The sequence below is a fragment of the Nematocida displodere genome (genome assembly GCF_001642395.1).
Source record: "Nematocida displodere strain JUm2807 chromosome Unknown 1, whole genome shotgun sequence".
Taxonomy (NCBI): domain Eukaryota; kingdom Fungi; phylum Microsporidia; genus Nematocida; species Nematocida displodere.
Window position 1 is genome coordinate 557,744 of NW_027138130.1, and position 27,419 is coordinate 585,162.

The following is a 27,419-nucleotide window of genomic DNA, read 5'->3' on the forward strand; positions in this document are numbered from 1 at the left end:
GCGTGCTAGCGGTGGGTGTATGCCTTGATGGCTGAGAGGAGGATAAGCACCAGGATGGAAAAGAATAAAAGAGTAATGATTCGGTTTTTTACCTGAGACCCAAACGTTGAGATTGAAGATATCTCGCCCGAGGTTTTCCTGGCGCTGTCAGTGACTCGGTCCATGGCCGTATCGAGTCTTTCTATTTTCTCGGACTGGGAGAGGACAACCCCTTTAAGCTCTCGGATGATGCTTGAAATGAAGTAGACGGACTTGTAAACGCCCTCAAGGGAGGCCGAGGAGGACTCTCTCTCCGAGTGGCTTGCTTTGGCTTGCTCAATGCGGCGCAGGGATGCATTGGTCCGGACAATCATCAGGTCGAGCTTGTAGTGGAAGTGCACCCCAATGGACTCGACCAGGCTGCTGTTGATCGAGCGGTGGTACTTAGCAGAGAACTCAGACATAACGGTCTTTGCCTTGGTAAGTTTAAGGGCTACCTGGTACTTCAACTGCTCAATTCTCTGGACGATATCTTGCTTGCTGGTGAACCGTGGGATGGAGTAGGCAAGGCACTCTTTCTCCACACAGCCCACCGAGTCATCAAGGTCTTTCAGAAGACTTCCTATTCTCAGGAAAAACACCTCAAGGTCGTTCTTTTCTTTGGCTTCGCTTGCTTCAAGTCGGCGCTGGCTCAGGTACTCCCGGCTTCTGTTCCGCATTGTGTTGGGATAAGCTATGTCGTATATACGAAGGATAAACAAATAGTGCATCGGGTCGGGGTGGTACGGGGGTCAGGACGGGGGTCAGGACGGGGTGGTACGGGGTGGTACGGGGTCAGGTCGGGGTGGTACGGTATGGGTCAGGGGGTGAAGAAGGTGAACGGGTGGAAGGGCTCTTCTGGGTCGGCGTCTCTGGGGGTAAAGTACTCCTCATACGTCTCCACGCTTGAATTGAAGAAGGGCGGGGGGCACGGCGCCTCTCTGGACTCGGAGGCAGCTTTTTTGGCGCGGGTGTCCCGGGCGCGCATGTTCTGGAACCAGACCTGGACACTCCGCAGAGGCAGGCCAAAGTCCTTGGCGATCTGGCGCCGGAGCATGGAGTCTGGGCGCGGGTTGTGCGCGTACACCAGCGAGAGGAAGCGGTTCTGGGTGGGCGTCAGTCTTGCGCGGTACTTTCTTTCCGACATATCTTTTTTATTCGCTCGCCCTAAGTACCTGGGAAAGACTATTTGACGAGCAAGCTTAAAATGATTAACGGTGTAACAGTGTGCTTATTTATTGCTTTACCTGGTTGATCCGAACCCAATCAGAGTAACTCCCTGCTTCTTCAGCGAGTAGAGCACGTCCTGGCAAGAAACAGTCTTTCTCTTTCCGTGGTCGCAGTAAGTGACAGCGCATCGAATGATGCCCTCGAGGTACATCTTGGCCATGTTGTTAATTTCGCTGTAAACACCAGCACTAACACGCTTGACTCCTCCTCTTCTGGCAAGTCTTCTGATGGCAGGTTTGGAGATTCCCATTACCTGCTGTGTTGTTCGTCTGTGCCTCTTGGCTGAGCCCTTTCCAAGTCCCTTTCCTCCTTTTCCTCTTCCTGCAAGTGTCATTGACGACAACAAAACATTTAATATTTATAGTTTATTTTCCCGCCTTTTCTCTTCCCGCCTTTTGCTAGATATTGGAAGGGCGGGAGAGTTTGCCGCCTTTTTCTCTATTTAAAGACTCCGGAAAAAGAAACCATGGCACGAACCAAGCAAACAGCAAGAAAGTCAACGGGTGGAAAGGCCCCAAGAAAGCAGCTTGCAACCAAAGCCGCGCGAAAGAGCACCACTGCAGGAACTGTTGCCGTAAAGAGGCCCCACCGCTTCAAGGCAGGAACCGTGGCTTTGCGCGAAATCAGAAAGTACCAGAAGACCACCGACCTGCTCATTAGAAAGCTTCCCTTCCAGAGACTTGTCAGAGAGGTAGCCTCTGAGTACAAGGCTGATGTAAGGTTCCAGTCCTCCTCCATTCTCGCAATCCAGGAAAGCCTTGAGAACTACCTGACCGGCCTCTTTGAGGACAGCAACCGGTGTGCAATCCACGCCAAGAGGGTCACGCTCATGGCCAGGGACCTGCACCTCGTCCACAAGATCAAGTCGGCCACCATTGCTTAATAAAAAACTGTCACTGTCCATGCCCCGTCCCACTGCACTACAAAGCTAAAGATTTTGCAAATTCAGCATCTGTTATGAGCATTGATCAGAGCACGCTTAAAGAGCACCAGAGAGAGGGCGTGGCTTGGATGATGGAAAAAGTTGGAAAGAGACAGGGCTTTGTGCTGGGCGATGATATGGGCCTGGGGAAAACGCTGCAGATCCTTTGCGTCGTTGAAAGACTTTGGGAGAGGGGCGGGCAGTCGGTGCTTGTGCTGGCTCCGCGGACGCTGGTGAAGAACTGGGCGCTGGAGATAGAGAAGTTTGCCCCCTCCCTCCCGCATCGCCTGGCCACTGAAGCGGCCCAGGCTGAAAAACTCCTCCGGGCCTCGGAGGGGAAGTACGTCGTTATTATGGGCTATGAAATGGCCCAGAGGAAGCACCGCGTGCTGCGAAGAATGTACTTTGACCTGGTGGTTATGGATGAGGCCCAGAGAATCAAAAACAAAGAGGCAAGGATCTCGGTGCTTTGCCGCAGCTTGGACGCGGGCATTAAAACTGCAGTTACTGGAACGCCTATCCAGAACAACCTGATGGAGCTCTGGAGCATTGTTGAAACGGTTAGACCTAAGCACTTCTGGGACTCTGCGCGGTTCAAAACAGAGATAGATGAGCCGCTAAAACGAAGCAAGCTTAAAAGAGCTAGCCCACATGACAAAGCCAGGGGGGAGGCCATCAATGCGTACCTGAAGGAAAGCATTGCCTCCATTATTCTCCGAAGAACCAAAGAAGAAGCTGGCGTTCTGCTGCCCCCGAAGCACGAGGCGATTGTTTTCTGCCCCCTGTCGGAGGAGCAGCAGTCCCTCTACCTGGAGGCTCTTCAGGACGACCAGACCCGGACCACCATCCTTGGGAAGAGCTGTCCGCTTAAGACCATCAGCCGGCTAAGACAAATATGCAGCCACCCTGGCCTGGTTACTAAGACGTACGCTGGAGAGAGCGGGAAGGTCGACTTTCTTCACCGCCTGCTGCAGATTTGGGAGAAGCGCTCAGAAACGCGCAAGGTCCTTGTTTTTTGCCAGTACCGAGAGATGCTCCAAATCATTGGCAGAACACTCGCCCTGCCCTTTGCCGTGATTGATGGACAGACGCCCCCTTCCAAGCGTATTGACGTAATAAGCGCTTTTGGCCAGGGGGCTGGGTCTGAGGTGCTCCTGCTAAGCACCAGGATAGGCGGTGTCGGCGTTAACATCCCACAGGCCAATACGGTGGTTCTTTTTGACCTGGACTGGAACCCTTTCAATGAGGAACAGGCTAAGGGCAGGGCCCATCGCATGGGCCAGGTTGGACCAGTGGACGTATTCAGGTTTATTTGCAAAGGCACCATTGAGGACTCCATCTACACGAGCCAGGAGATGAAAAAAGACCTTTCCTCCGGGGTCTTTCACCAGGCACCAGCCCGAATTAAAACTAACCCAAGGGCCTTTGACAAAATAGATCTTTGCCGGCTGTTTCATTACTCCCACGACCCTCTCGACGTAACTGAGCTTGGTCCCGACCGCCCACCCCGATCCTGACCCTGACACAGACCCCGACACCCCTAAACCGTGCGGGAAGAAAAACAACTACCGAGAATGAGCTCGGGGAAGTCTGTGCCAAGCATCCACCCAGTCGCTGACGCTCTGAACATCTGGTGCACAGTGCTCTTCTCTGCTCTGAAGGAAATGGCTGGCTTCGTACATATGCCGTGGAGGAAAGGGGTCTTGGAAATGATAAAGGGAAGCGGGTGGATGGTTGAGGCTTCGGTGTTAAGAATGGAGTCAAGAATAAACAGCACACCTGGTCCTGATAAATAGAAGACGCCGCTCTTTTCTGCGAATGCTCCATCGCTGAGAAGACTGCTCTGTGGGTCTAGCCCGGAAATAGACAGCGCATACTTCTTCCCGGAGCAGCAGGGATGGGCGCATCCCTGGTACCCGGGCGTGTGGAAGAAGCACGTCGCTCCATCGGTGTACGCAAAGAAGAAAAAAGGCTCTTTGTTGATACATGCTTTTCTGTACTGGGCAAACACACCTGCTAGGCCCTGTCTCCAGTTAAGGAAAATCGTCTTGAAGGCATTTCCCTCTTCTTTTTTCACCGTATGTGTTTCAGGTACTTGGTAGTAGATTAGCGTTTTCAGAGTTAGCTCAATCCCAGCCTTGGCTTCGGGGGTGAGGGTGGCTTTGGCGGCGTTGAACACGGAGGGCGCGGCTGGAGTGGAGAGAGGCGCTTTGGGGCGGGCAGGCACTGAAAGCTTCTGGAGAAGAGCTTTTTCGCTGAGAGAGGGCGCCTGTTTTGGAGACGTTCCAGGCTTTGTCTTTTCAATGGGAGCCCGGGGGAGGGAGGCTCCAAGGACGCCGCCCAGGCAGTGCTCCAGAGAGTGTTTGGGCTGGTGGGCCTGGAAGGGGTTGGTAGTCATTGGCTGAAAAGAGAGCTAAAATTTTTAATGGACCAGGAGAAGTCAAAGAAAAAAACACACTCCAGAAAGCCAGCCCACCAGAACACCTACGCCTTCAAGCATAACAAAAACTCAGCACTTACCAAGAAAATAGAAAAGATTCCGGTTAGCAACCTTTGCCGAAGATGCACCGAAAAAATCCTCTGGAGGAAGCAGTACCGCAAGTACAAAGTCCAGAACCACTTGTCCCGGTGCACCGTCTGCCAGGAAAAAGCCATTCCCCTCGCATACAACATTGTTTGCGACCCGTGCGGCTCAAAAACAAGCATTTGCCGAATGTGCAGAACCAAACTTACATTTGCAACCACGGCACCTCTGGCACACGTGCTTAAGAGCCAGGCAGCCTCAAAGGACCAGCTCGTGGGCCAGGGTTTGAGTGTGGACCAGGTCGTGGACCAAGCTATGGACCAAGGTGTGATCCAAATTGAGGTAGAGGACTGTTATAGCTGTGAGGATGAGACCTGCGAAACAGAGAACTGTACACCCCGAATCAACAAAGAAGAATAAACATGCTTAGATATTAGTACGACCGCCTAACGCCTACTATCATTTGCTTTTATTCTACATCTGCCCTACTACTGTGCTATGTACCGTACCGTTCTGTACCGCTATGTAGCATTCCTGCCCTGTACCGTACCGTTGTGTACCATTCCTGCCCTGTACCGTACCGTTGTGTACCGTACCGCTCCTTAGCCCGAAACAGCCCGGAACAGCCTGGAACAGCCCGAACACTACGCACCGCCCCAACCTGAATCTGTGGTGTTGTTAAGTGCTGTGGTGCTACTTCTGATGCTGTCGTTTTTGGTCAGTCGGATTGGGGGCCAGTAGTTGCTGTATTTGATGCTGTCCTGGGAGGGAGGCATTCGGCAAAGAATGAAGTCCAAAGGACTTCCAAATACCTCGTACATGTTGCCCCGGGATCCTTTGTCGTAGGGGTTCTTGGGACAGACCATGTCAAGCCGGTCCAGCTTCCTTACATGGAGCCATTCGACGTAGGTTAGGTTGCTTAGCATAAGACGCGTCTGTCTCACCAAAAGCACTATGATAATGAGAGCTATTGAGACAAGAGCAATTATGTTTGCTGCAACGACTGCAAGCTGCCACGAAGCGCTGGTAATGCCCACCATGACCCGGAGCAGCCGGTGGAACTTCACGCTGTAAAGGCCCAGGCCCACCAGACTGGTGATAAATACGGTGCCCAGGAGCTTGGTGAAGTTGCCAAAGTTGTCTGCGTTGACACAGGAGCCTATCCACGGACAGTGGTGGTCCATTTTTTTAACGCACTTTTTGCATCTGCTGCAGTGGTGGGCCCGCTCGGCCTTGGACTGGCGGCAGTCGTAGCAGAACCTGGCGCCTACCCGGTACTCCTTCGCCTCTAAGTATCCCCGCGTGTTGCTCACTTTGAAGAGGAGGCCAAAAATAAGCACGAGCGCGCAGTTAATGAATATCACTGCCCCCCGGATGGCTCTCTCCTCCTGGATGTCTTCCCAGAAAAGTATGGGGTTGGAAACGGCCCCAAAGTAGAAGATAAGCGTATAAGAGATTGAAAGGCCTACGCAGTCCTCAAATCTCCTATTGTAAAAATGCATCCACAAAAACAAACAAAAGAAAATTACTTCCGTTTATTTGGCTAAACCATCCATTCTCCCTCTTTTTGGCTTTCTCTTCGGCTTTTCTCGTCCTGTCGCATTTCTTTGTTCTTTGTTTGTCTGTACCACTTGTACTCCTTTTGATCGGAGCTTCTGATTGGCTTTCCCTTAAAGGTAATAGTTTGCGGCCTGTTAATGAAATCTTTTTTAAAATGCAAGTGTGTTCCATTGTTGTCTTCGGTGCAGGTTACCTTGGTGATGGTTCCATAGCCGCAGAGGCTGCAAAAGTCTATTTTTCTGCTTCCTTTGTAGATTTTTTGGCAGGTGTAGCATCTTTGGACGTACTTCTTTTCGTCGGCGGTGAAGCCGTCGTGGAGGGAGACCCCGAGGAGGAGGAGAACGTGTTTGAGAGCGCCATCGGAGGTGATGCAAACCACTTCGTTTTCAATCGACGTGTCCTTAGGGCCCATCCATGAACTTATGGCGGTGGGCAGCTCTTCAATGAGCTCCAGAGAGAGTGCTGCTAGGTCTAGATCCTGTTTGCTTAGACCAGTGAACCCAAGCTCCTCGGCTTTTTTCTGGGCTGTGGCAATGTGTGCTTCCTTAGGGTTTCTGACCTCTAGTTTGTACGAGTATCTTTCTAGACGCTCTCGGCCAAGCTCGCATTTTACCTCGGCAAAGACAGACTCGGGAATGTATCCCTGGTCAAACTCCACCACTTCTAAGAGTCCTTGGATTAGTGCAGATGCGTCAATGACCGCTACTTTCTTCATTGAAAAAATTGCACTAGTCGGTGATTGGGGTGGTCTGGGCTGGTTTGTGATTTAAATTTACCTCGGCTGAGCTGTACACCTATGCAAAGGGGGTGGGGGTTGTGCCTGAAGTTGGTTTTCTTTTCATGCGTGGATGGAGGAGCAGCCGCTTAGATACGCTTAGAATGGTGTTTCTCTGCGGCAGTTTGTATCGGCTCCACTCGTTGACTCGGGAGAAGATGGCTTTTCGGAGGGCTTCTTTGTTTCTTTTTCTGTATATGTTTGATCTACTATGTGTGCCTTTTCGGATGTTGGCCTGAATGATGTCTTTGAGCTCCTGGGTGATTGCGTCAATGTTTCCTCTTTCTCGGCCCTTCCCTCTCTTGTAGCTAACCAGGGTTTCCAGGGTTTGGGTGCAGAAAAGAATCCCGCACCACTCTATTTGGTCGCGAGCTTGTAGGGTGATTTGGTTGCTGGGTGTGGGTGCTGGGGCGGGTGCCACTTCTCTGTGCCGGACAAGCTTGCTTTTTGCATAGTTTATGATGATTCCTGTTTCTTCCTGGGTGGTCTCAATACGCTGGATGATTCTTTCTATCTCCTCCAGAGACCAGCTAAGTACCAGCGTATCGTCAATGTATCTTATAACGGCAGTGTCCTCTCGCTGGGTGTAGATGGTTTTGTCCAGCCTGGCCAGGAAGTATGAGCAGAGGTGGTTGGACGCGGGATAGCCCTGGGGGATGCCTCGGACCTGCCGGTAGTACTTTCCCTTGTAGGCCACGTGGTTGTTGAATATTCCCTGCCTCATTGACTCGATCAGATCGTCGGTGTAGACGGTGTTGGCCGTGTGAACCTTGCTGTTGGTCGAGGAGTCGGGGGAAAGAACCAGCTTTTGGTAGGTGTTCCTGTCCCCCAGGGTTGTTGCCAGGAAGAGCTCGTAGTGCCGCTTTTCAAAGAGCGACTCGGGGATTCGGAGCTTTTTCAGGGCCGAGTGCTGGATGTTGTCAAAACACTTGGCAAAGTCCAGCTGAAGAATGTAGAGGTCTTCGTTGGCCTGGAACCGCGGCTGGTGCAGCCTTTTGAAGTTGTTGACGATTTTGAGGCCGTCCGTTTTTTTGAGAAGCGAGAAGGCCAGGTCGGCTGGGTTGGTGGAGAAGAAGGCGCGCCCGGCTTTCTTGGCCCGGGCTTTGGCTTCGTGCGTGAGCACACAAACACACTCTTTGTTTAGATCGCCAACCAGTCTTTTGGCCGGCCCTCCCCCTTTTCCAACGGCTTTTTCAAAAACAATCCTAAAACTATCTGTTTTGGCTATCACCATTAGCGTGGAGTGTGTTTCTGGGCGGCTCTCTGCCTCCACGAAGTATTTGCTGAGGTGCGCTGTGACGTAGTCTCTTCTCATCCTGCAAAACTTCCCTCTTTGGAAAAACCTGCTCTCTTCCCTGGTTTTGTGCATGATGGTGCATCTCCTTATCAGGTAGTGCATGTACGTCCCACAAATGAACTTGACCACTCCGTGCAGTATTTGCTGCTTTTGATGCGGCGACTCCCGGGAGTTCTGCCCCACCTTCCCGCTGAACCCATTCAGGGTGTCGCTAAGATAGACGTCGTCGTTGGTGTTAATGATGCGGACTAGCTTGTCTTTGAGAACCTGAAGGTTCTTTTTGGAAAAAAGTCCGGGAAAAACCTGCTTGATCACCCCCATCAGGTATTTTATGACATACCTGCAATCTACTTCTATTTTCCGAACACCGTCCCCCTCTTTCTTCCGCATGTACCGCACAGTCCGCTTGAATATCTTCTCCACGTCTGCCGTGTGTATATTGGCCAAAAACTCATGATACTGGGACAGATCGTCGGGAATGTGCTCTGGATCTCTGAAAAGATCGCTAACCGCCACCGTCCCAATACTGTCCCGGTCAATCCGCCTCCCCCGAAGCGTCTTTCTCACTCCCGGCGCTTTGCACACCTTTAAGTCCAGATAAATTCTGTATAGGTCCCCATTAAGGAACAAAAGAGGGGAGCGCTGAAACGACGCCGGCTTAAACGCTCCCCCCAGAGCCACCACAATGTACTGCTTGAAGATGTTCATAATACCCACCTCTCCCACCAGCGAAAAAACCTCCCTCCACGGAGCGCCTCTTAAGTACCTAAGAAAGATGTTGGCGTTGTTGAACTTGGGAATGGGAACGTGCTTGGGGTCCCTCCACGACCGCGCCATGTCCCTGATGTACTGCTCGGCCAGGTCGCAATTAATCTTGTAGGGAACATACCTGGCCCGGGTTTCAGCAAGCTCTATTGCCTTGGGGTGTGCAGCATACTGCAGCACGTAAAAAGACTCTACCCCGTCAATGGTCGCAGCGGCACTCGGGAGAATGCTTCCCAGGGGCAAAAGTAGCTGCCGCAGCCTTTTCTCTGCCGGACTCATAGGAGCGACAAGGAACAAAATAAAAAAGACCCCAATGGGAATCGAACCCGCGGCCCCGAACTAACCCGAACTAACCCAAGCAGCCGGCGCTCTTTATTCGACTAGGCAGATGGAGCTGCCACGGCTGAGCTTTCAATGGGCGCGCTGCCCGTCGGGTGGATGGGCGCCGCCTGTTTGGCCACAAGCTCTACCCGCTGAATGGGCAGGTAGTATTCAATCTTTTGCTCGGAGATGGCTGCTTTCAGGAACATAATGAACTTGGCCTTTCGCTGGAGGTACCCCTCATAGTTCTGCCAGTTCATAGCGTGCTGCAGGTAGATCTTAAGATGGAGCTTGTTGGTGTCTTCTATGGCGTGGTAGTTGAACATAAAGTACGGTGCAAAGTCTTTCGGGTGTTTTTTGATAAACTTTGAGACTTCTGCTTTCAGGTGCTGGATTTTTTCGGGGGGGGTGTCAAAGGATATCTGGAAGTGGATGTTTTCTGCCATTAGCCCGCTTCTTCTTACGTTGAGGATGCACTTCTGGAGGAGCACGTGGTTTGGGATGTAGATCTTGGCCCCGTCCCACTGGTAAAAAACCGTTGAAAAAACGTTCAGCTCTGAAACAACCATGTTTAGCTCCTCTTTCTCTATCTCCACCCGGATTCTATCGCCTATGTCGTACGGGTGCACGATAAAGAGGAAGATCACACTGTCTATCGCGTTTTTCACACTGGTTTGGAAGATAAACCCGAGCCCAAAGAACGTTCCAGTGACGCCTTTGATGACGTCGTTGGTGGCAATGGCTGAGGAGAGAAGAATGGTGGTGGCAAAAAGAACAATGGAAATGGTGATAAACCTGCTTACTCTAATGAGTGCTTTGTCCATCTGCACCAAACTCTTTTTAACCGAGTACTTCTCTCTTCGCGTTTTTTCAATCAGCGAACTTATTTCCTTTTCCGTCAGTGGCTGCGTTTCTTGCATGCCAAGAATCCGCGTGATTGTGTCCACATACTCGCTGTCCACATACCTCTTCAAATGCTTGATCTGGAACCTTTTTTTGTCGACCTGGAGCCACTGCGAGATGCTATCTGCTTTTTTCTGGGCGTACTGCTTCAGGTCCTGGGAAAACCCCAGCGTCTTTTCCATGTGGTAGATCTTTTTGTTCATGATCTTCTCAAACTCCTTGAAGATAATCATCTTCTGCTTGGTCCCCACCCCCGCGCCCGGGGGAAGCACCAGAGTCTTGGGCTTGAAGTACTTCTCAGTGCTTTCCTGCCCCCCGGTGGCGGGCGAGTCGTCAGGCGAGTCCTCATCGCTGTGTCTCTCCTGCGCGGGGTGGGAGAACAGTAGGTACCTCTTGATCTTCCCCCCCTGCTGCCCTTTGATGCGCCGCTTGACCACCTCAAGGGTCTTGACAAACTGGTGCTCCAGCAAACACCTCTGGATGCGCGTGAGGTAGTTTGTGTGGTTGAACCCCATTCTAACCCTTTTTACAAGGATGTCTTTGGTGATGATCAAAAGCTGGGCAAGCAGACACATAGTAACGATCTGCGAGAGCGTGATTGATGACATGGTCTTGATTTTGTAGTCTACCTCCCACACCTTCAAAAGAATCAGCGCAATGAACGTGAACACCAGCGAAGAGAGCAGTGTTGATACACTGTTGATGTGAAACATAGATAGTGTCAAAAAGTCTACCTTATCAAGAAGATAGCTACTTATATAGTACAAGAAACAGTCGAGCACTGTGTACCCCAAAAAAAACCACCCCACAGTCGCTACAATCTTTAGCACACTCATTTGAACCAGATCGTCGTTCTCGTACAGAGGTATGCTTGCAGCTACCCTGAAGTGCTGCCCAACGTACGCCAGTGCTATTAGCACCACCGAAAGAAGAAAACATGCAAAATACACCAAAGGAAATTCTCTGATGGCGTGTGAGATCTTTTTCCAGGGTGTAAGGGTGTGATAAAGCTTGGTCTTTTTTATGTCAACCTCTTCCTGTGCTGCCTCCTGGGTGCTCTGTGCCTCCCCGATGCTATCAACTGAAGTGCTGTATGAGGTGTCATGCGACTCTTCGTCCGTCATTGTTTGTTTACGAAAATTCAGCACTTTTTAAAACGATGAAGAAGCACCACCCCAAGCTTCCAAGCGAGCTAGTCACCCAAGAGAGTGTCTGGCACCAGCTCAAAACCTGGCTCGCCTCCACAGACAGGGAGGCTTCTGTGGCTCTGGTTTTGGGGAAAACAGGCATTGGAAAAGAAACGCTCGTTCATCTTACCACCCGAATCCTTAACTACAAAGAAAAGATGATTGACAGTGACAAAAAAGAAGACTTGCTCAGCTTTCTCGCTGCCATCAAACAAGTCAAGAGAGAAAGAGACCTCCACAACCGAAAAACAGTGGTGGTGCTCCGAGACGTTGATCCAAACCTTCTCTACAAGGTGGCTGAGGCTAAAAACAGATTTGTCCCCATCATTGTCTTAGCTGAAGAGCTCAGCAAAAAAGCCGTTGACTCGCTTGGCTCGGTTATGGTGGTCAGATGCTACCACGACTCGGTCCGGACGCTAGCCCGGGTCGAAGCTATCTGCCACTCTGAAGATATTGAGATGCCCCGGGAGATAAAGCTTCGGGTGGAAAACGGAGAAAGAATTGGGAAGGTTCTGGCTGACCTACACCTCTTTTCCCTGTCCAGTCGATTGAAAGGCTGTGCTCAATCTACCAGCGCCAAACTATCCCTTCTTGAGGTTGTTCGGCGGCTTCTGTACACGAAAGGAGAAAGAAAGAAGACCTTTGTGGAGATAGAAGATCTCTGTAAAAGCGCCACTTTTGGCGTAGCAGATCTTTTATTTGAGAACTATGCAGAGAAGTGTCTTAGTTTGGAGGATTTGGCTCTTCTGGCTGATAAGTCTTCTGAGTATGACACCCGCACCTACCACGAAGAGAACAAAACCATTCCAGCGTATATCTACCACCAGGCACTCTGCAACGATCTTACGCTTAGTTTTAAGATCCCCACGCCACCCGTTCCAAACCCGAACACGGCCCGCACTAGATCTCTTATCTACCATGGCGTGCCTTACCAAAAACAGGCCATTCTTCCGTATATAGAAAATCTGATCACTGCCCTATCCCGAGCGATAAAAAAAGCGCCCACACTGGCCAAAGTAGATCTATACACCAGGAGAGCGACCAAGCACCTGCTCCAGGGCACCAAGGCCTCTTCAGCCATTGATACGGATACAAGAGAGTACCTCCACTCCGTGGAGGTGCCTATCTCCACCGACCGTGTTGTTCAGCCCAGATACATTCACAAGGAAGGCCACTCATACTATGCCACGCGTGACATTCCTCTGAAAGACATCCTTGGGTCGGCCCTGGGCCTGTAACTGGGCACCCGAAACTCTTTTGAGCGTTGCGAGACTTTTGAAAACCCAACCCGAACCAACCATCACAGGCCAGCCCCTAATCTTTCCAGGACGCTAAGATATGAGAGGCAGTACTTGGAAAACAGCTGTAAATGAAGGATGAGTGCTTTTTTCTCGGCCAGAATGGTTGTAATGATGTTTTTGAGAATTTGGTGCTTGATTCGGACTAGGTGCTGGCTATACTCCTCTCTTGAGATAAGAAGTCCTTCAAAAACATTGTCAGACGTGTCTGTCTGATAGTTGTACCTCCTCCCAATGCACGGCACTCTCCCAAGCCCCAGCCCAGTGTATGCCACATAGTGCGTCTCTAGGAGAAGGACGGAATTGCTGGGAATGCCCACCAAGGTATGTATTCGGGGGTGTGTTGCCGGTGTTGCGGATGTTGCGGATGTTGCGGATGTTGCGGATGTTGCGGATGTTGCGGATGTTGCGGATGTTGCGGATGTTGCGGATGTTGCGGATGTTGCGTGTTCGGGCTGGGGTTGGGGTTGGGGCGTATCTATCTGCCATGGCGCATAGAGTTTAATGGGCTTGGGGTGGCTTGTGTTGGGCTGAAGCACCCGGAAGGGACACGCACCGCTTTGCAGCACTTTGTCTACCCGGCGTATCTCCGGGAGGGTCATGAGCCGGTGAAGGTGTGTCCGTGGATAAACCCGAAGAAGCCTTTCTCTTTGCAGCGAAGAGTTCGCGGTGGGCTTTGTGCTTCGATCCTTGATCGAACCAACCCACCCAAAACCTTTCGGATAAATAATCTCTCTCTTTTTACCGCCATCAATACAGAAAAAAGGATGCATCTCTGCCTCCCTCTTGCTTTGCGGTATCTCCTCCACCTGTTTGGCATCGTGCGCTGTGAAGTGCCTGTTTCTGCTAATTCTTTCTGGAATTAGCGACTCAATCACACCTGCAAGGCGCCTGGACAGGTAAAGAGAGTGGTTGGTTAGTGCCTGCTGGTTATCAATCGACACAACCAGACCCTCCCTGCCCCTCGCCCCCTCCACAATAACGTTCTCCCCCACCACAATCTCCAGCGCCAAAGAAAGAGAGGGAGAGGCCCCACCTACAGAAACTGAATGCACAAGCCGCGAACAGACACCAAGCACCGTCAACTCCCGAAAAATCTCTAAACACGAAGCACCCTCCCCGCCCAGCCTCTCACGCACCCGCTTGTACAGATTGTAGGCTGAAGGATGGTCTCTGCTGGTAAATCCAATGCCTGAAAGTGTCTGAAGAGTCTTTTTGAGCGAAAATGCCAGAACAGAAACGGAAAGTATCAGAGAAACACTCCCCCCGCCCTGTTTCTCCCTCTCAGGGCCCTGAAAGCTTTCTTCAGACTCGGTGCTTGAAAACTCCATCGCCAAAACAAAAGTGATTTTAAAATAAAAGATGAACACTTTCCCCACATAAATCAACAACGATGCCATTGAAAGACGATGCAAGTACCAAAAACAAAAACAAGCAGGCGATGGAGCTTCCAAAAGAACGTTCCACTCTTTGCCGATAATCTTTCATTACTCTTACAAATACACCCAGCAGTAAGGTTTTCTATCTGGCAAATCACCCGAACAACTATTTTCCCAGAGTACCGTGGATACATTGAACTGAGGTCGCCAATGAAAATGAGTGGACTGAGAAAGATCCTTGGCCCAGACACGCTCCTCTTCCTTGACACTCGCAAAAGAGAAACTATCATTGCTGAAATCATCCAAAGCACGTCACCACCCCACGGACCCTTCATCTACGGCGAGCAGGAGCTAAAAAAGGGGGGCAGGCCCCGCAGGTACCCCTCCCGAGCCAATCCCTGCATCTTTCTCTATAGCGAGTACATGCTTTATGAACAGTCAAACAATACCCTGCCACCCCCCCAAACGCCCAAACATATCTTGGGACTAGCCCCCATACCACAACCTCACACCCATACCCGAACTCTTTTATTATCTCTTTAAAGATAAGAGCAAGACCTTCACTTGACACGTCATCTTTTTCCAGGAGAGAGGAGCACAGAGAAACTATTTCTGCTGGCAGCCCCGATCCAATTACTTCATTTCCCAGGGTAAGCGCTTCTTCTGTTGACATAAATATTTAATTTTTCTTCATTCTTATGGCAGTCTCTGGTAGAAACAGCCTTCTTTCAAAGCTTAACCCGCAAATAGACTATGTGGGGCAGGATCTTTCTCTAAAGATTCTTCATTCAATCTTTATTCTTGGGTGCACGCTTTCTTTAGGGGTGGGAATCTTTACTTCAAACTTTGTAAACCTGGTTCTGTCTTTAGGAGGCACCTTTTTGCTGGCTCTTTTGGTGGTGGTCCCTGGGTGGCCCATTTATCGAAGAAATCCTATCGACTTCAGCAGCAAGAAGTCTAAATAAAGCCACAGGGCCACCCACAGCCCACAGCCCCTACGTACCACAGGCCCACAGCCCCTACGCACCACAGGCCCACAACACGGCACAGGCCCAAATAATGAAATAAATAATCGGGCTAATTTTGTTTTATGCACGAGTTCTACATCGTAGTCAGACCTCCGCCTAGAGAGCCACTCCCACTTCCCATCACAACAATGAGAATAGTGGAAATAAAGGATGAGCTGGTGTACTCAGAGGTTTTGCTTGATAGAAACGGAAGAATCCTCTTGTTCAACTTCATTGACAGAGAATCAGAACAGCCAAAAAAAGGTGTTATCCTCATTGAGCGGAAGAAGGGCGCACCCAAGCGAGAGTACTTCCTAGCACGGGAGGAGAGGCCTACTGGATACGCTGTGACCATTGGTGGCCAGATCTTTGTCCTCAAGTACCGAGCCACCACCCGAACACTGACCCAGGCTGTTTTGGTGGACAAACAGATTGTTAGCACAGAGGGCGCTTCACCCGCGCACACGCCCCGGCCAAACACGCCCACAGCCGCCCCCCAACCAAACACCCCACGCCCAGAGGTAGAAATATACCCGAAACCGCGGCCAGAGGTAGAAATGTGGTTTGGGCTGGAAAAGTGTTTGTCAGGTACAGAGATATCTACCCAAATGTTTAACACCAAAGGAGAGATTCTCTACCTCCTGGGAATACGCGGCAACCACATAGACAACGGCATAGACAAAGAGATAAGCCTGGTTCTGCTAAGCCATACGCTTACCAAAGAAAGCCTGTTACAGGCAATTACCAAGTACAATACCTACATATGCACCCGGCTTAAAGAGGTGGTGCAGGTAGAGCAGCCCAAAGTAAGCAGCAACTACCTCTTTAAGGAAACGCTGATAGGAGCTCCAGTTCTTTCGTCGCGGTCTTTTTTCTTTGACCTGCTCTACCACCTGCTTTTGGAGCACCGGGTTATTCTTATCTCCCAGGACACAGACATTCTGGTTAATTACGCCCAAGCACTTATTTCCTCAATTATGCCGTACCGGTGGAAAGGGCTTCTCTGCGTGCCCCTCCCGAACCACCCAGAGTACGTTAAGCTCATTGAAACGCCTGTCCCGTACCTGGTTGGTATCAACACCACCCGGGTAGAGCTGAAAAAGACGCTTAGCTCCATACCTGACGGCACGGTCATTGGGTACGTAGATGAAGACAGAGTCATGGTCACGGCCAAGACCAAAGAAAAGAAGAGCATTCTCCAAAGGATCTACAAAAACACCGAAAACAGAAGATCTCTTCCCTTTTACCAGCTGATTGTTAAAAAGATGACTTTTACCTGGCCTACCTTAAAAACGGAGGTTAACGTTCTGATGGAGGTTATCAGCACAGAGGTGTGCACGGCCAGGGAAAAGATCATCCGCCGCCTCGTTAGAGAGAACAGGTCCTGTAGAGTGAAAGAGTTTATTAACTACTTCCCCGACTACTCCAAGGCCATGCTTTTCCACCTTGAAAGAAGCCGGGAGTTTTACACGGTGTTTTTAGACACCTCTCTCTACTGCACAGGCATAGCCAACGAGTACACCCGGGAGGTAAAGGACGAGGGAATGTCGTCAAAGGAAATGGTCATTGGCCTGTGGCTGTGCATCTACTCCTCTGGGGAGGTACTTAGAGGGAACAGTCTTAATGAGGTCAAGTTTGTTATTGAGGCTTTCATTAAGTCGTTTTTTCGGGTGTCGTTCACTGCAACGGAGTCTCTCTCTATTGCTTTGCTCTACATCTTTTCCTCGCTCAATGCCTACGACATTCTTCTCTATCTCTGCGAGGTGCTTGGGAGAGAGGGGGTGCAGCTAACACAGGAAATGTGTTCCTCGATTGTCCCGGCACTACCCGAGGATGTTTTGGAGCGCCTGAAAACAGCAGAGCCACTCCTTGCGCCCTTTTCGCCCAATAAAGAGGCGGGCGAGCCTGCTCCAGAGCTTACACCGCAGGAGGAGATAGAGGAGGCTAAGTTTCTGTGGAACACAATTGTGTTTGTTGGATGCGCTCTTCCACACACCCTTGGCCAGTACGTCAGTGTCTCCAGAAACACCCTTGTTCAGAGCAACCCTGAACTTGCCACAGCCCTCTTTAATGCGTTCAAGAGATACGAACTACCTTACTAGGTTTTTCGGGTTTTTCGGGGTTTTGCGAGGTTTCGGGGCACAGTACGCTACATTCTTTGGACACCGGAGGTGCCTTCTCGGAGGTACGTTTGGAAAAGAACGTTGGCGTTGTGGTACATCCCATCCTTAAGAGAAACAACCAAAAACTGTGAGCCCTGAAACTCTGACTGAACCATCCGACCCATGGCCTCGGTGTGGCTGGCGTCAAGGGCGGCGTCTATCTCATCAAGAATGTACAGGGGGGAGGGCCGCGACTTGAGAAGGGAGAAGATAAGGCTGAGGGCGCAGATAGACTTTTGCCCCCCACTTAGCTCGGTCAGTCCTTTTTTCCAGGTTCCTATCTTAACAAGCAGTTCTACCCCGTTCATGGGAGAGTCCCCGACGGCTTCAAGCTTGGCATCACCACTCGGGATAAAGTATCTAACATATTTCCCTATTCGGTCATTAACTGAATTAAAAACTTTGGTGATTGTTTCTTTTTCTAGAACATTCAATCTTTCAATTGACTTTTGGATGGTGTCTTTGTTCTTCTGGAGCTTAGCTATCCTCTCTTTGAGGGTTTTTTCAAGCTCTTCGTTCTTTTCGAGCAGCTCGATGTTTTTCGGGTTGATGTCTTTTTTGGGCACCTTAAGAATAACGGCGTACTCGGCCTGCGCCCGGGCCAGGTCTTTTCTTAGCCCTTCAAGTGTGTTCGGGCTGGCTCGGTGGTCAGGTAGTTGGTTTTTGTTTTCTTGGGTTTGCGGGTGGGCCTTGGCTTGGGTGTGGGCTAGCGCCTGGGACAGCTTTTGTAGCTTGCTCTGGTGCCGGCTCTGCTCCTTTTTAAGGGCCGTGAGCGTGTCCCTGATTCTTTTTTCCTCGCGGACCTGAATTGACCGCCTGGCTCGGTTGACTTCGTTCTTTTGGATGCCGGCAAGCTTCTGGGCCTCCAGACCTTCTACCTCCCGCTGAATGGCCCTGCGCTCCTCTTTTTTCTGGGCTAGCGCCCCGGAGAGTCTCTCTACCTCAGCCAGGTGGCTTTGGACCGTTTGCTTGATGTTGGCTACTTCTTTGTGGAGATTGATAACCCCAACGAGTGCTGCAGATGTTTGGAGGAGATCGTCTTCTTTTGGGTCTTCGTCTGAGTTAAGCGCGGACAGTGAGGCTGTACACTTCTGGATCGATTGTTGCTGCACCCTTCTTTCCCGCGAAAGCTCCAGAAGACGTCTGGACGGCAGAAGAAGCTCAAGAGGGCAGACTCGGAGTGTTTCTTTGGCTGCAGCGAGTGAATCCTCAAGGCCTGAAAGTTTTTGTTTTTTTGATTCTTCGAACCTGAACTTAGTCGTGTCAATGTTTCCTCCAGTGATCGTGCCTCGCCGGTCAAACAACTCCCCCTCCTTGGTCACCGAGGTAAGCGACTCCCTGTCCCTGAGCGCAATAGCTGTTTTTCTATCTGGAGCAAGGATGTATCCCCCAAAAACGTACTCAACCGCCTGTTTTAGCTCTCTGGGGTAGGAAAGTGCCTCAATTAGAGGCATGCACCCGTACTGCCGGGAGGCATCTTCTTTTTGGGTGCTTAGACCCCTGGAGACTATCTTGGAGAGGGGAATGACGTCTACCCTCCTTCCCTGGGTCGACGCATGGTCAATGACGCCTTTTCCAACCTTTTCGTCGTCCACCACCACAAAGTCTTTCCTTCCCCCAAGGACCACCCCAACTGCAGTAACGTTCTCGGGGCACAGCACCTTGATAAGCTCAGAGAGTGTTCCGTGCACACCTGGGAGACAGGGATACTTGAGAGAAGACCTGATGTCCTCTATCTCCCTTCTTATTTGCTGGATCCTTTCTGGCTGCGTCCTCTGGTGCAAATCAATGTTTGTTTGCGCCTGCTCCTCGCTGATTGTGTGCCGGTCCTCAATGCCTTCCATTTCAGTGGCTGTGTTCTGGGAGGCTTGGTAGAGAGTGTCTATCTCTGCCGAGAGCCGCTCCTTCTCCCTTTCTTTTTCGATCCGGGTCGTTCGGACGCCCCCCCTGGCGCTTAGCTCCTTTCTTAGCACCTTTTCCTTCTCAGTGAACCCCCCGATGTTTGCCTCAAGGGAGGCTTCAAGGTGGACAATGACCTCGTGAAGGGACTGCTCGGGGCGGAGGCGTTCGGGAAGCGCTTTTTCTTCCAGCTCGGGCCGAATGAGCAGCTGGGTCTTGGCATACTTCTCTAAAACCTGGTTTAGGTCGCTTTTTCCTCTATCGAGGTGCCTGGTGGCTCGGGCTTTTGTCTCCTCAAGCGTTTCCACCATCATCTGAGAGATAGCTCTTTCTTTGGCATCGATTCTTTCCTGAAGTGTGATGATGTCTGCATCTGCCACACCCTCTTTGCTTGAAACAAGCTCGCTGGAAAGCGCCTCAACCTCCTTTTCTATCTCTGCACTCCTCTCTGCTACCTGGGCCATTTCCTCAGCTAGCTGTTCAGCCTCAATGGCAGCAATCGCACTCTCGTGGGCACTGATGGTCTCTTTGAGCGAAGCACGCTTTTTTTGGGCTTCCCGTGACTCATAAAACTCTTTCCTTTCCAGGCGCAACCGCTCAAGGAAGGGAAAGATCGTTTTGGCCAGAGTTTCTTGGGTTTCAGCCAGCTTCTTCTCCTTTTTTTCCAAGGTCGCATACGCCTTGTGCTTCTCCGCCCGAAAAATGCTGGTGCCTGCACACTCCTCCAAAAGCGTTAGGAACTGGGCCCCTTTCATACTGAGAATTTTGCCAACCCGGCCCTGCATGACAATGAAGTAGGGAGGCTCGGGCTTGTCGTACTTTTTAGCGCCGGTGTCGTCTCGGTAGCTCTTCTTGGGCGCTGAGAGACCTACACACTGCAGGAACCGGGTAATGCTTTTGCTTGTTGCGTTGTGCCCGTTGAGCAGGTACTTGGTCTTCCCGTCCTCGGTGATGACCCGGGTCACTGAAACGCTTTCCATGCCCTCATACCCCGGAGGACTCGTGGCTGCATCGTCGTTGCTAAACCTAAGAGTGACCCTGGCTTCGCCCTTTGAGGACCGCCCGTGCTTGAAAATAAGGTCTTTCATGCTGCCACTCCGCAAAAGCCTGGGACAGTCTATCCCCAAAACAAAGCAAACACTATCAAGAATGTTGCTCTTTCCCGTGCCGTTCAGCCCAGTAATTGCTGTAAACCTCCTGTCCATTGGTCCTATTTTCGTTTTGGCCCCGTAGCTCTTGAACCCTTCTATTTCGACTTCTTCAAGGAACATAAAATTAATTGTCTCCGAGAATAAAAGAATGAGCACCGCTAATTTGAAGTACCTGTTCTCTTTGGTTGTGTGGGCGTATGAGAACGGCGTGGAAGGCGTTATTATCCAGAAGATAAAGAATGCATCTCGACTTGGGCACTTTTCCATCGATCCGCTTGATAGGGCAGCGTTTTGCTCAAAATGTCTGGTTTTGTCCATCCCAGTCGTTACGGCAAGAACAAGGGTGGTGGGGGACGGTTTAGAAGTTATTTGTCAAAGGTGCAGCTGCCGGACGTACGTTGCAAACATTCTTGCCCGGGACCCTGGGAAGTTGGCCTCTACCCCCAAACCCATGCGCATTGATGACTTTTTGAGCTAGCCATTGACTTTTGAGCTGGCCATTGACCAAGACCCTTCTACAGGCCAAGGTAGGGATGTCAACACAGAGATAGTGTTGGTGTATTGTTTGTGATTTTTTCATTTATCAGCTAAGGAAGCATAAATAGTCTGTCTTCCACGGCTGTATGTCAAAAGTTGTCTTTCTGTCAATGCTCGCGTGCACGGTCTCTCAGGCATGGGCCCACGGAGACACAGACGGGTTGTTCAGTGTGTATGGTGGCCGAACCAGCAACAAGGTGTCAGATAAGAGCTTTAGCCAGGTCTTTCGGGACAGGCATTGGAACATGTTCAGTCTGCCAGCTAAAGAGGCAGAAAACGGAGATGCTTCTGTAAGGAGCGGGCCGAAGAGCGCGCAGAAGAGCGGGGTGGGGGTGTCAAGCATTCTTTTCCCTTCAGCCAACAAGCACTTCTCCATCAAGATAGATGTGGACCATAGTTTGCCTCTGTTCACAAACATTTCCCTGACCTGCCAAAAGGTTCTTCTCCTAAAAAGGTTCTTGGAGGCTGAGCCAGAAACACGGCTGTTTAGGATAGACGTTCCACTCGCAGAGCTTAGCAGCCTGCCCAGCAACCTTGTGGTCAACACGGTGCAGTGGTCAGACCTTGAAATGGACAAAGTGGTGCTAAACATGCGAACCAGCAACGCCCACATTGTATTTAGCAGCGGCAGCTTACTCGAAGCGATTGAGGCACAAATTAGCGGTGGGTCAATTCACAGCGAAGCAGCCATTCTGAACATCATTCTTATGCAGGACCTCTACTGCCAGGACGAAACGCCAGCAGGGCCCGTGCTGAGGAACTATCCACGCGGTGGGCTGTCGCGGGCCAAACTTTTCAACCTACCTGCCGAGGCAAGTGTTGTTGGAATTCTTCAGTCAGAGGGTGTGGAGAGTCCAATCTACCTTGAAGAGTGCGACTACCTGAAAAACCTTTTCTTCTCTTTGGCTGATTTTGGCAAGGCTATGGTTGGCGCCACCTCGATTGAAAGACTTGGGAGTACAGTGATCCAGAAGATTGCCAAGGGAACGCTTACGGGCGCAGAGGAGTACTTCTACCCCCCCATGTACAAATGCATCGATGCCAGCGTTATAAACATCGAGGAAAGAAACCTTGGGCGAGAAATCTACCCAGACAACTTCATTGCCAAGGTTGACATTGGTGCCAACTACCGCGCAGGCAGTGCTTTGGGGCAGTACTACACGACCAGCAGTGAAAAGTTCGTTCCAACCTACAACAGAAGCAACCTTTTCTCGCTGAATGGGGTGCTGGAGACGGTGTGCTTCATTCTGGAGTCATGCACGGAGGAGCACTCGCACCTGCAAGAGCTGAAGGAAATTCGAGAAGTTATCCAGCCAGGAATCAACTACGCCATCCAAAGGGATGAGCAGGCAGAGATTTTGATCCAGTCGGTGTTTTACTACATCTACACCCACCTTAAGACGTGCAAGAGCGTTATCTGCAGCGAAGAGATTCTCTACAAGTTCTTCTGTTTTTCAAACGAGCTTTGGAGCAAGGACACACTCTTTGAAAGCTTCAAGGCCAGCATTGAGCACAGCGAAGCTCTTTCAGGCGTGTTTAGAAGCGTTGTGCTTGGAAAGGGGCTCTCTCCTTTGGACGCCCCCAAAAAGAGGCTGGCCAAGTCTGGGCCTTTAAAAAAGAAAGCTTACCAAAAAATATCTGTGGAAGAGTCCAGCAGTTTTAGCCCGACCTCCAAAAAAGTCATTTCGTATGCAAGTATAACTACAGCCACGATAACAGTCATTGGTGTTGTTGCATACGCTGTGCTGGGATAGGAGTAATAAAGTTTCTGAGGATTTGTCTTGAGATGAGGCAGTGTGTGAGATTCCCTATTTAGACGGAAACAGCAAAAAGACGAACAGGGAATGGCTCGTCTGCTAGAGAAAGACCAGGGTTCCAGAAGAACAGTTACGTGGACAAGCGTTTTCGGGTGTGGAGCCTTGCTCTTTTCTCTTTGCCACGCGAAAAGATACCTTGTGCTTTTGAACGACGCACCAGAGGCCCAGGTTTCTGTGGCGCACAAGGCCTGGATTGAGGAAAGAAACATCCACATAGAGGACGTCAAAGGGTTTAGCGCCCCCGGAATATCAGGGTACAGTGGAAACCTCACGGAAGCAGCTGCAGCAGAGATAAAGCAAAGACCTGAAGTGCTTGCAGTCGAGGAAAACCAGGAGTACCAGATCCAGGTCTTCGAAGACCCAGAAAACCGCCCAGTCGGTGAAATACCAGTGGACACCAACGCCCTCAATGCGCTGATAAGGGGGGGCCCTTCTGAAACGCTTCACACCGAGCGAGCTATCAAGGCAAGACACAACATTATCAAAGGAAGAAGACACTTTAGAAGGCAGCCTATTAAAAAGATCTACCGGAAGCACCGCCACAAGAAGCACCCCCTCCTTCCATGGATATATGTTTCTTCCCTGGTTTCACACGGCCAGCCAGAGGCCCTGCGATATAACGGAGTCACAAACCTGCCATGCCTCCCATCTAACGAGCCTGAAACAGGCCCCATGCCTGGACCCATCTGTGGACCCATGCCTGGACCCAAAAACATGACAGAGAGTGAGTCTAAACAATTTATTCTCGAACAGATGCACTACCCAGTCGATTCAAAAGGCCTGGTGACTCAAAATGCAGCGCCGTGGGGCATCAGCCGCGTAGCCCAGCGCAAAAGTGTCTACACCCTCGACACGTACGTCTACCCGGAAACTGGTGGCGCAGGGGTGGTGGTCTACGTGCTAGACACTGGGATACAAAGGGACCACCCAGAGTTTCTGGGAAGAGTTTCCAGTGGCATCAACATCATTAGCGGCACCCTTGATGCCGAGGACGATAACGGACACGGAACACACTGTGCAGGAACCATTGCCGGAACCAATACGGGCGTGGCAAAAAAGGCAACTCTGGTTCCCGTTAAGATCTTGTCAGGTTTGGGGCACGGAACAACTGAGTCGGCTGTGCTTGGGCTAGTCTACGTCATGAAGGAGCACCACAAAAGAATCAGGATGGAAAACACGCCAAAATCCGTGGTTAACATGAGCCTGGGCGGCGTGAAAAGCGAAGTTCTTAACATAATGGCAGATAAAGCAATGGGGATGGGAGTTACCCTGGTTGTGGCGGGCGGAAACGACGCTTCCAATGCCTGCAGCTACTCTCCCGCCTCAATTAAAGCGGCAATAACGGTTGGAGCCATTGATAAAACAGATAACATTGCACCGTTTAGCAACACAGGGAAGTGTGTCAACGTCTATGCCCCAGGAGTGCAAATACCCAGCTCGTTCCTTAAAAGCACCATCAAAGCACTTTCAGGGACGTCAATGGCCTCCCCACACGTGGCAGGGCTGGCAGCGCTCTACCTCTCAGAAGAGTATAGAACACCAACCGAGCTAAAGCTTCTAATTGAAAGCGACGCATACAGGGTCGACTATATCAAGATAGCATCTGCCAAGATGCTCAATCTTAGAGCTGCGTCAACGTAATGGGTAGCGTAATGGGTAGCGTAATGGGTAGCGTAATGCAGCATGGCGCAATGCGTAATAAATGGTAAGGCAGTGCATAGGGTTGGTAACGGGCTAGCAGAGTATTCCAAGAACTTTTAGGCGCCTGCACGCTTCGTCGATGTCGGGAATGGAGATTGGAACTTTTCTGGGCTTGATCCTGAACATGCCTTGGACGTTTGGCTGCTCGTCTGTTTTCTTGAGCTTCTTTGAGCTTATCTCTCCTGCAAGGCTAACAATGTCAAAAACTATCTCACAGGCAACAAAGCCAAGGATGTCCACAATGTCATCTTTTATCTTGTAGTCCGTGTTAAGGAACTCCTTGAACTTTTTCATCTTCCTAAACGTGAACGATGCTTGCCTGCACTCTGTAAAGTCCAAATACTCTTCTTTGGTCATTCTTTCGGTCATTCGGTCAATCGTGAGAAGTCTTTCTTTTAGCTCATCTACGTTCTCGTAGGTGTTTGCCAGAAGCCACCCGTACTTAAGCCGGTTGTCCGTCCGCGTGCTGAGTGAAACAACTTCTCTTTTGACCTTATTTCGGACATCTTTGAAAATGATGTAGTTTGAGAGCTTTTTAACGCGGCATGGGTGCTTACGCAGAACAAAAACAACGTCTTCTATCGTTGTGTGCTTACTTTCCCTGAGCCTGGATACCTCGGTGCTTTTTTCAAGAAGTCTTTTCATCTGCGCGTAAACAATCTGCTCAATGTAGAGGCTTGATTCCTTTTCTGGCGTGCGCACATCGCCACACGCGTACATCATAGACTTTATCTCCGATTGATAGCTTTGGGTTTCTTTCTCTTTTTCCCCCGGCTTTGCAAGGGTGCCAAAGTCTATTTTCACCTGTGACTGGGAATGAGTCATAAATATTTGCAAACAGAGGTTCTGCTCCTTTTATTTTTTCTACATGCCTGGGACCTCTGCACCGCCCGACCTGGACCTGCGCCGCTCTTTTCTTTCCCTTGTAGATCTTCAATACTTTGACGCCCCAATAACTGCCAGAGGAAAATATCCAACCTTCTTGAAAGATGTAAAAGAACAGCCCCCAAAAGACCCTTTCAGAGCGGCTGAGGACCTGTTCCAGAAAGGAGCAGCCTGCTTAGCTACCAACCGCCCCCTGGCCCACAGGCTGTGGCTGGAGTCAGTTGTGGCCACCCTGGGCGGCCTAAATAGTGGCAAGCGGTCGACACATTCGATAAATTCGATAAATTCGATAAACAAGGCCTTAGGCGTTGCTGAAAGGGCGGCCCTGGAGGGAGACACTCCGCCCCGAGCAAAGGCCTTGTTTGCAGTTGTCGCTCTCTCCTTGAAAGTCCACCTCTGCATTGTCCAGAACTCCCCCATTAAAGACATATCCCCGCTTATAGATAGCTCCTTCACCTCCCAGCAGCCAATTATCCCCATAGCGCACCTGGCTGGCTACATTCAATACAGACTAAATGGTATATATTACAACAAGCAGGTGGCTGGAGCAGCCCTATAGGATCCGGTTGACCCACACCAGGAGCAGGCATATCCCGCCCGTAATAAGATGCGCAATAATAATAACCATGGAGATAATCTGGTGGTACATCTGGAAGCAGCATGCTAGAATAGACCAAAAAATCAGCCCAAGCAGGGAGAGGTAGATGATTTGCCTCTCCTGCTCGATGGCTCGCTCACTGGCTTCTTTGGGACAGGGAAGGTCCTCAAGGATTTTGCAGCTTTGGAGGTACTGGTGGAAAACGCTGTTCTTGGCATAGTCTTCGTCCCGGCCAATGTAGGTGGTGGTCAGTAGAATTGGCAGAAGACCCATCATCTCGTTCAAAAGGTTTGGCGTACAGTCAGGGCCCTTGTCCCGGGCCTGGATAGCCCGAGACACCACCGGCGTAAGGAAGGTGCCTAGTTGCAGGTAGGGCAGGTTGTAGTAGTAGATGCCTTTGATAGCGCCCTGGGAGATGGGGTCGCGGACGTCTTTCTTGAAGATGGACAGCACCGTTGGATTGCTCAGGGACACCTCGAATCGGTGCATGTTGATGCTTTCCCCAAGATAGACCATTCCCTTCCTTATTGATTCAGATGGAAGAAAATCATCAATCATATCCTGGGGGCTATCTAGGACCACCACAGCGATGACAAAGTCTTTCTTTTTATTTAGACACTCAATGGAAAGACTCAGGTAAGTTCTCATGGTTATGGGGTCTCTTTGGAGCAGGTCTATCTCTCTGTCTAGCTTGTCTGCTCTGACCAGACGAATTATTCCGCACTCGTCCTCCTTGTACATCAGCAAACATTCTTTTTCATTTATTTATGGAGTTTGGAGGAGAGAGCGAGGTGCACCACCTCGCTAAAAAGTTCAAGGACTCGATTGAGCTCGGTAAAATAAACACCGAAGAAACCAAGAAAAAGACCTTCACGCCCTTCCGAACCAAGTACGAAAACGCCCCAAGCCACGAACCCTTCCGAACCAACCCGAGCACAAGCCTCGAGCCCTTCCGAACCAGGTACGAAAACACCTCAAACCTGGACAAGATCCACACCGTTGAACAGGAGCTTTTCAAGCTCAAAGACATCCAAAGCCAAGTTCTCTCCATGAAAGAAACGATGGAGGGAACGATTGAGAAAGAGGTCAAGAAAGCCAAAGAAAAAGAGGTCAGAGAGCTTCGCCACCAGTACAAAACCCGGATAAGAGAGCTTGAAGTCCTCCACAAGAAAAAAGAAGAGTCTCTCAAACAAGAGTACGAGGAAAAGCTCCACCGCGTAACTACCTGCCTCAAGGACAAGATAAAGGAAATGGTTGCGGCCAAGGTGGCTGCTGAGACGGACAAAGCCAGGAACCTTGCCGAGAAAAAGATCCTGGAAATCTCTCTAAGGGACAAAGCAGTGATAGACAAACTCTCACAGATGTACATAGATCTAAAGGAAAAGTACAAGCGAGACATACAAGGCCAAAGCACCCACACCCAATAAATCACATGCCGTGTACCGTGATGCGCCGTGTACCGTGGTGTACCACAAGGCCCTTT

The 27,419-nt window shown here is 50.5% G+C and overlaps 23 protein-coding genes across 23 annotated transcripts; 11 read left to right on the top strand and 12 right to left on the bottom strand.

Annotated features, from left to right (window-relative positions):
- Nucleotides 1-5: 5 nt before the first annotated feature.
- On the bottom strand, nt 6-698 carry NEDG_00444 (uncharacterized protein; the record flags this gene model as incomplete). The annotated part of the gene is made up of 1 exon (XM_067687862.1): nt 6-698. The coding sequence occupies one exon, from the start codon at nt 696-698 to the stop codon at nt 6-8; it is 693 nt and encodes a 230-aa protein (XP_067545570.1).
- A 140-nt stretch (nt 699-838) lies between these two features.
- Nucleotides 839-1,165, bottom strand: NEDG_00445 (uncharacterized protein; the record flags this gene model as incomplete). The annotated part of the gene is made up of 1 exon (XM_067687863.1): nt 839-1,165. The coding sequence occupies one exon, from the start codon at nt 1,163-1,165 to the stop codon at nt 839-841; it is 327 nt and encodes a 108-aa protein (XP_067545571.1).
- Nucleotides 1,166-1,261: 96 nt separating this feature from the next.
- On the bottom strand, nt 1,262-1,582 carry NEDG_00446 (histone H4; the record flags this gene model as incomplete). The annotated part of the gene is made up of 1 exon (XM_067687864.1): nt 1,262-1,582. One exon carries the CDS (start codon nt 1,580-1,582, stop codon nt 1,262-1,264), a length of 321 nt encoding a protein of 106 aa, XP_067545572.1.
- Nucleotides 1,583-1,714: 132 nt separating this feature from the next.
- NEDG_00447 (histone H3) lies at nt 1,715-2,131 on the top strand (the record flags this gene model as incomplete). The annotated part of the gene is made up of 1 exon (XM_067687865.1): nt 1,715-2,131. One exon carries the CDS (start codon nt 1,715-1,717, stop codon nt 2,129-2,131), a length of 417 nt encoding a protein of 138 aa, XP_067545573.1.
- Nucleotides 2,132-2,205: 74 nt separating this feature from the next.
- On the top strand, nt 2,206-3,687 carry NEDG_00448 (uncharacterized protein; the record flags this gene model as incomplete). Its single annotated transcript, XM_067687866.1, has 1 exon — nt 2,206-3,687. The coding sequence occupies one exon, from the start codon at nt 2,206-2,208 to the stop codon at nt 3,685-3,687; it is 1,482 nt and encodes a 493-aa protein (XP_067545574.1).
- A 23-nt stretch (nt 3,688-3,710) lies between these two features.
- On the bottom strand, nt 3,711-4,568 carry NEDG_00449 (uncharacterized protein; the record flags this gene model as incomplete). The annotated part of the gene is made up of 1 exon (XM_067687867.1): nt 3,711-4,568. One exon carries the CDS (start codon nt 4,566-4,568, stop codon nt 3,711-3,713), a length of 858 nt encoding a protein of 285 aa, XP_067545575.1.
- A 27-nt stretch (nt 4,569-4,595) lies between these two features.
- Nucleotides 4,596-5,114, top strand: NEDG_00450 (uncharacterized protein; the record flags this gene model as incomplete). The annotated part of the gene is made up of 1 exon (XM_067687868.1): nt 4,596-5,114. One exon carries the CDS (start codon nt 4,596-4,598, stop codon nt 5,112-5,114), a length of 519 nt encoding a protein of 172 aa, XP_067545576.1.
- A 224-nt stretch (nt 5,115-5,338) lies between these two features.
- NEDG_00451 (palmitoyltransferase) lies at nt 5,339-6,196 on the bottom strand (the record flags this gene model as incomplete). The annotated part of the gene is made up of 1 exon (XM_067687869.1): nt 5,339-6,196. The coding sequence occupies one exon, from the start codon at nt 6,194-6,196 to the stop codon at nt 5,339-5,341; it is 858 nt and encodes a 285-aa protein (XP_067545577.1).
- A 41-nt stretch (nt 6,197-6,237) lies between these two features.
- On the bottom strand, nt 6,238-6,969 carry NEDG_00452 (RNA-binding protein NOB1; the record flags this gene model as incomplete). The annotated part of the gene is made up of 1 exon (XM_067687870.1): nt 6,238-6,969. One exon carries the CDS (start codon nt 6,967-6,969, stop codon nt 6,238-6,240), a length of 732 nt encoding a protein of 243 aa, XP_067545578.1.
- A 79-nt stretch (nt 6,970-7,048) lies between these two features.
- On the bottom strand, nt 7,049-9,370 carry NEDG_00453 (uncharacterized protein; the record flags this gene model as incomplete). The annotated part of the gene is made up of 1 exon (XM_067687871.1): nt 7,049-9,370. One exon carries the CDS (start codon nt 9,368-9,370, stop codon nt 7,049-7,051), a length of 2,322 nt encoding a protein of 773 aa, XP_067545579.1.
- A 101-nt stretch (nt 9,371-9,471) lies between these two features.
- On the bottom strand, nt 9,472-11,439 carry NEDG_00454 (uncharacterized protein; the record flags this gene model as incomplete). Its single annotated transcript, XM_067687872.1, has 1 exon — nt 9,472-11,439. One exon carries the CDS (start codon nt 11,437-11,439, stop codon nt 9,472-9,474), a length of 1,968 nt encoding a protein of 655 aa, XP_067545580.1.
- Nucleotides 11,440-11,474: 35 nt separating this feature from the next.
- Nucleotides 11,475-12,740, top strand: NEDG_00455 (uncharacterized protein; the record flags this gene model as incomplete). Its single annotated transcript, XM_067687873.1, has 1 exon — nt 11,475-12,740. One exon carries the CDS (start codon nt 11,475-11,477, stop codon nt 12,738-12,740), a length of 1,266 nt encoding a protein of 421 aa, XP_067545581.1.
- Nucleotides 12,741-12,802: 62 nt separating this feature from the next.
- Nucleotides 12,803-14,131, bottom strand: NEDG_00456 (uncharacterized protein; the record flags this gene model as incomplete). The annotated part of the gene is made up of 1 exon (XM_067687874.1): nt 12,803-14,131. The coding sequence occupies one exon, from the start codon at nt 14,129-14,131 to the stop codon at nt 12,803-12,805; it is 1,329 nt and encodes a 442-aa protein (XP_067545582.1).
- Nucleotides 14,132-14,209: 78 nt separating this feature from the next.
- NEDG_00457 (uncharacterized protein) lies at nt 14,210-14,722 on the top strand (the record flags this gene model as incomplete). The annotated part of the gene is made up of 1 exon (XM_067687875.1): nt 14,210-14,722. The coding sequence occupies one exon, from the start codon at nt 14,210-14,212 to the stop codon at nt 14,720-14,722; it is 513 nt and encodes a 170-aa protein (XP_067545583.1).
- Nucleotides 14,723-14,877: 155 nt separating this feature from the next.
- NEDG_00458 (signal peptidase complex subunit 1) lies at nt 14,878-15,144 on the top strand (the record flags this gene model as incomplete). The annotated part of the gene is made up of 1 exon (XM_067687876.1): nt 14,878-15,144. One exon carries the CDS (start codon nt 14,878-14,880, stop codon nt 15,142-15,144), a length of 267 nt encoding a protein of 88 aa, XP_067545584.1.
- A 125-nt stretch (nt 15,145-15,269) lies between these two features.
- Nucleotides 15,270-17,288, top strand: NEDG_00459 (uncharacterized protein; the record flags this gene model as incomplete). The annotated part of the gene is made up of 1 exon (XM_067687877.1): nt 15,270-17,288. One exon carries the CDS (start codon nt 15,270-15,272, stop codon nt 17,286-17,288), a length of 2,019 nt encoding a protein of 672 aa, XP_067545585.1.
- Nucleotides 17,289-17,335: 47 nt separating this feature from the next.
- On the bottom strand, nt 17,336-20,716 carry NEDG_00460 (structural maintenance of chromosome 2; the record flags this gene model as incomplete). The annotated part of the gene is made up of 1 exon (XM_067687878.1): nt 17,336-20,716. One exon carries the CDS (start codon nt 20,714-20,716, stop codon nt 17,336-17,338), a length of 3,381 nt encoding a protein of 1,126 aa, XP_067545586.1.
- A 305-nt stretch (nt 20,717-21,021) lies between these two features.
- On the top strand, nt 21,022-22,689 carry NEDG_00461 (uncharacterized protein; the record flags this gene model as incomplete). Its single annotated transcript, XM_067687879.1, has 1 exon — nt 21,022-22,689. One exon carries the CDS (start codon nt 21,022-21,024, stop codon nt 22,687-22,689), a length of 1,668 nt encoding a protein of 555 aa, XP_067545587.1.
- A 90-nt stretch (nt 22,690-22,779) lies between these two features.
- On the top strand, nt 22,780-24,393 carry NEDG_00462 (cerevisin; the record flags this gene model as incomplete). Its single annotated transcript, XM_067687880.1, has 1 exon — nt 22,780-24,393. One exon carries the CDS (start codon nt 22,780-22,782, stop codon nt 24,391-24,393), a length of 1,614 nt encoding a protein of 537 aa, XP_067545588.1.
- A 93-nt stretch (nt 24,394-24,486) lies between these two features.
- NEDG_00463 (transcription initiation protein SPT3) lies at nt 24,487-25,278 on the bottom strand (the record flags this gene model as incomplete). The annotated part of the gene is made up of 1 exon (XM_067687881.1): nt 24,487-25,278. The coding sequence occupies one exon, from the start codon at nt 25,276-25,278 to the stop codon at nt 24,487-24,489; it is 792 nt and encodes a 263-aa protein (XP_067545589.1).
- A 43-nt stretch (nt 25,279-25,321) lies between these two features.
- NEDG_00464 (uncharacterized protein) lies at nt 25,322-25,897 on the top strand (the record flags this gene model as incomplete). The annotated part of the gene is made up of 1 exon (XM_067687882.1): nt 25,322-25,897. One exon carries the CDS (start codon nt 25,322-25,324, stop codon nt 25,895-25,897), a length of 576 nt encoding a protein of 191 aa, XP_067545590.1.
- Nucleotides 25,892-26,677, bottom strand: NEDG_00465 (uncharacterized protein; the record flags this gene model as incomplete). Its single annotated transcript, XM_067687883.1, has 1 exon — nt 25,892-26,677. The coding sequence occupies one exon, from the start codon at nt 26,675-26,677 to the stop codon at nt 25,892-25,894; it is 786 nt and encodes a 261-aa protein (XP_067545591.1).
- A 26-nt stretch (nt 26,678-26,703) lies between these two features.
- NEDG_00466 (uncharacterized protein) lies at nt 26,704-27,363 on the top strand (the record flags this gene model as incomplete). The annotated part of the gene is made up of 1 exon (XM_067687884.1): nt 26,704-27,363. The coding sequence occupies one exon, from the start codon at nt 26,704-26,706 to the stop codon at nt 27,361-27,363; it is 660 nt and encodes a 219-aa protein (XP_067545592.1).
- Nucleotides 27,364-27,419: the final 56 nt, after the last annotated feature.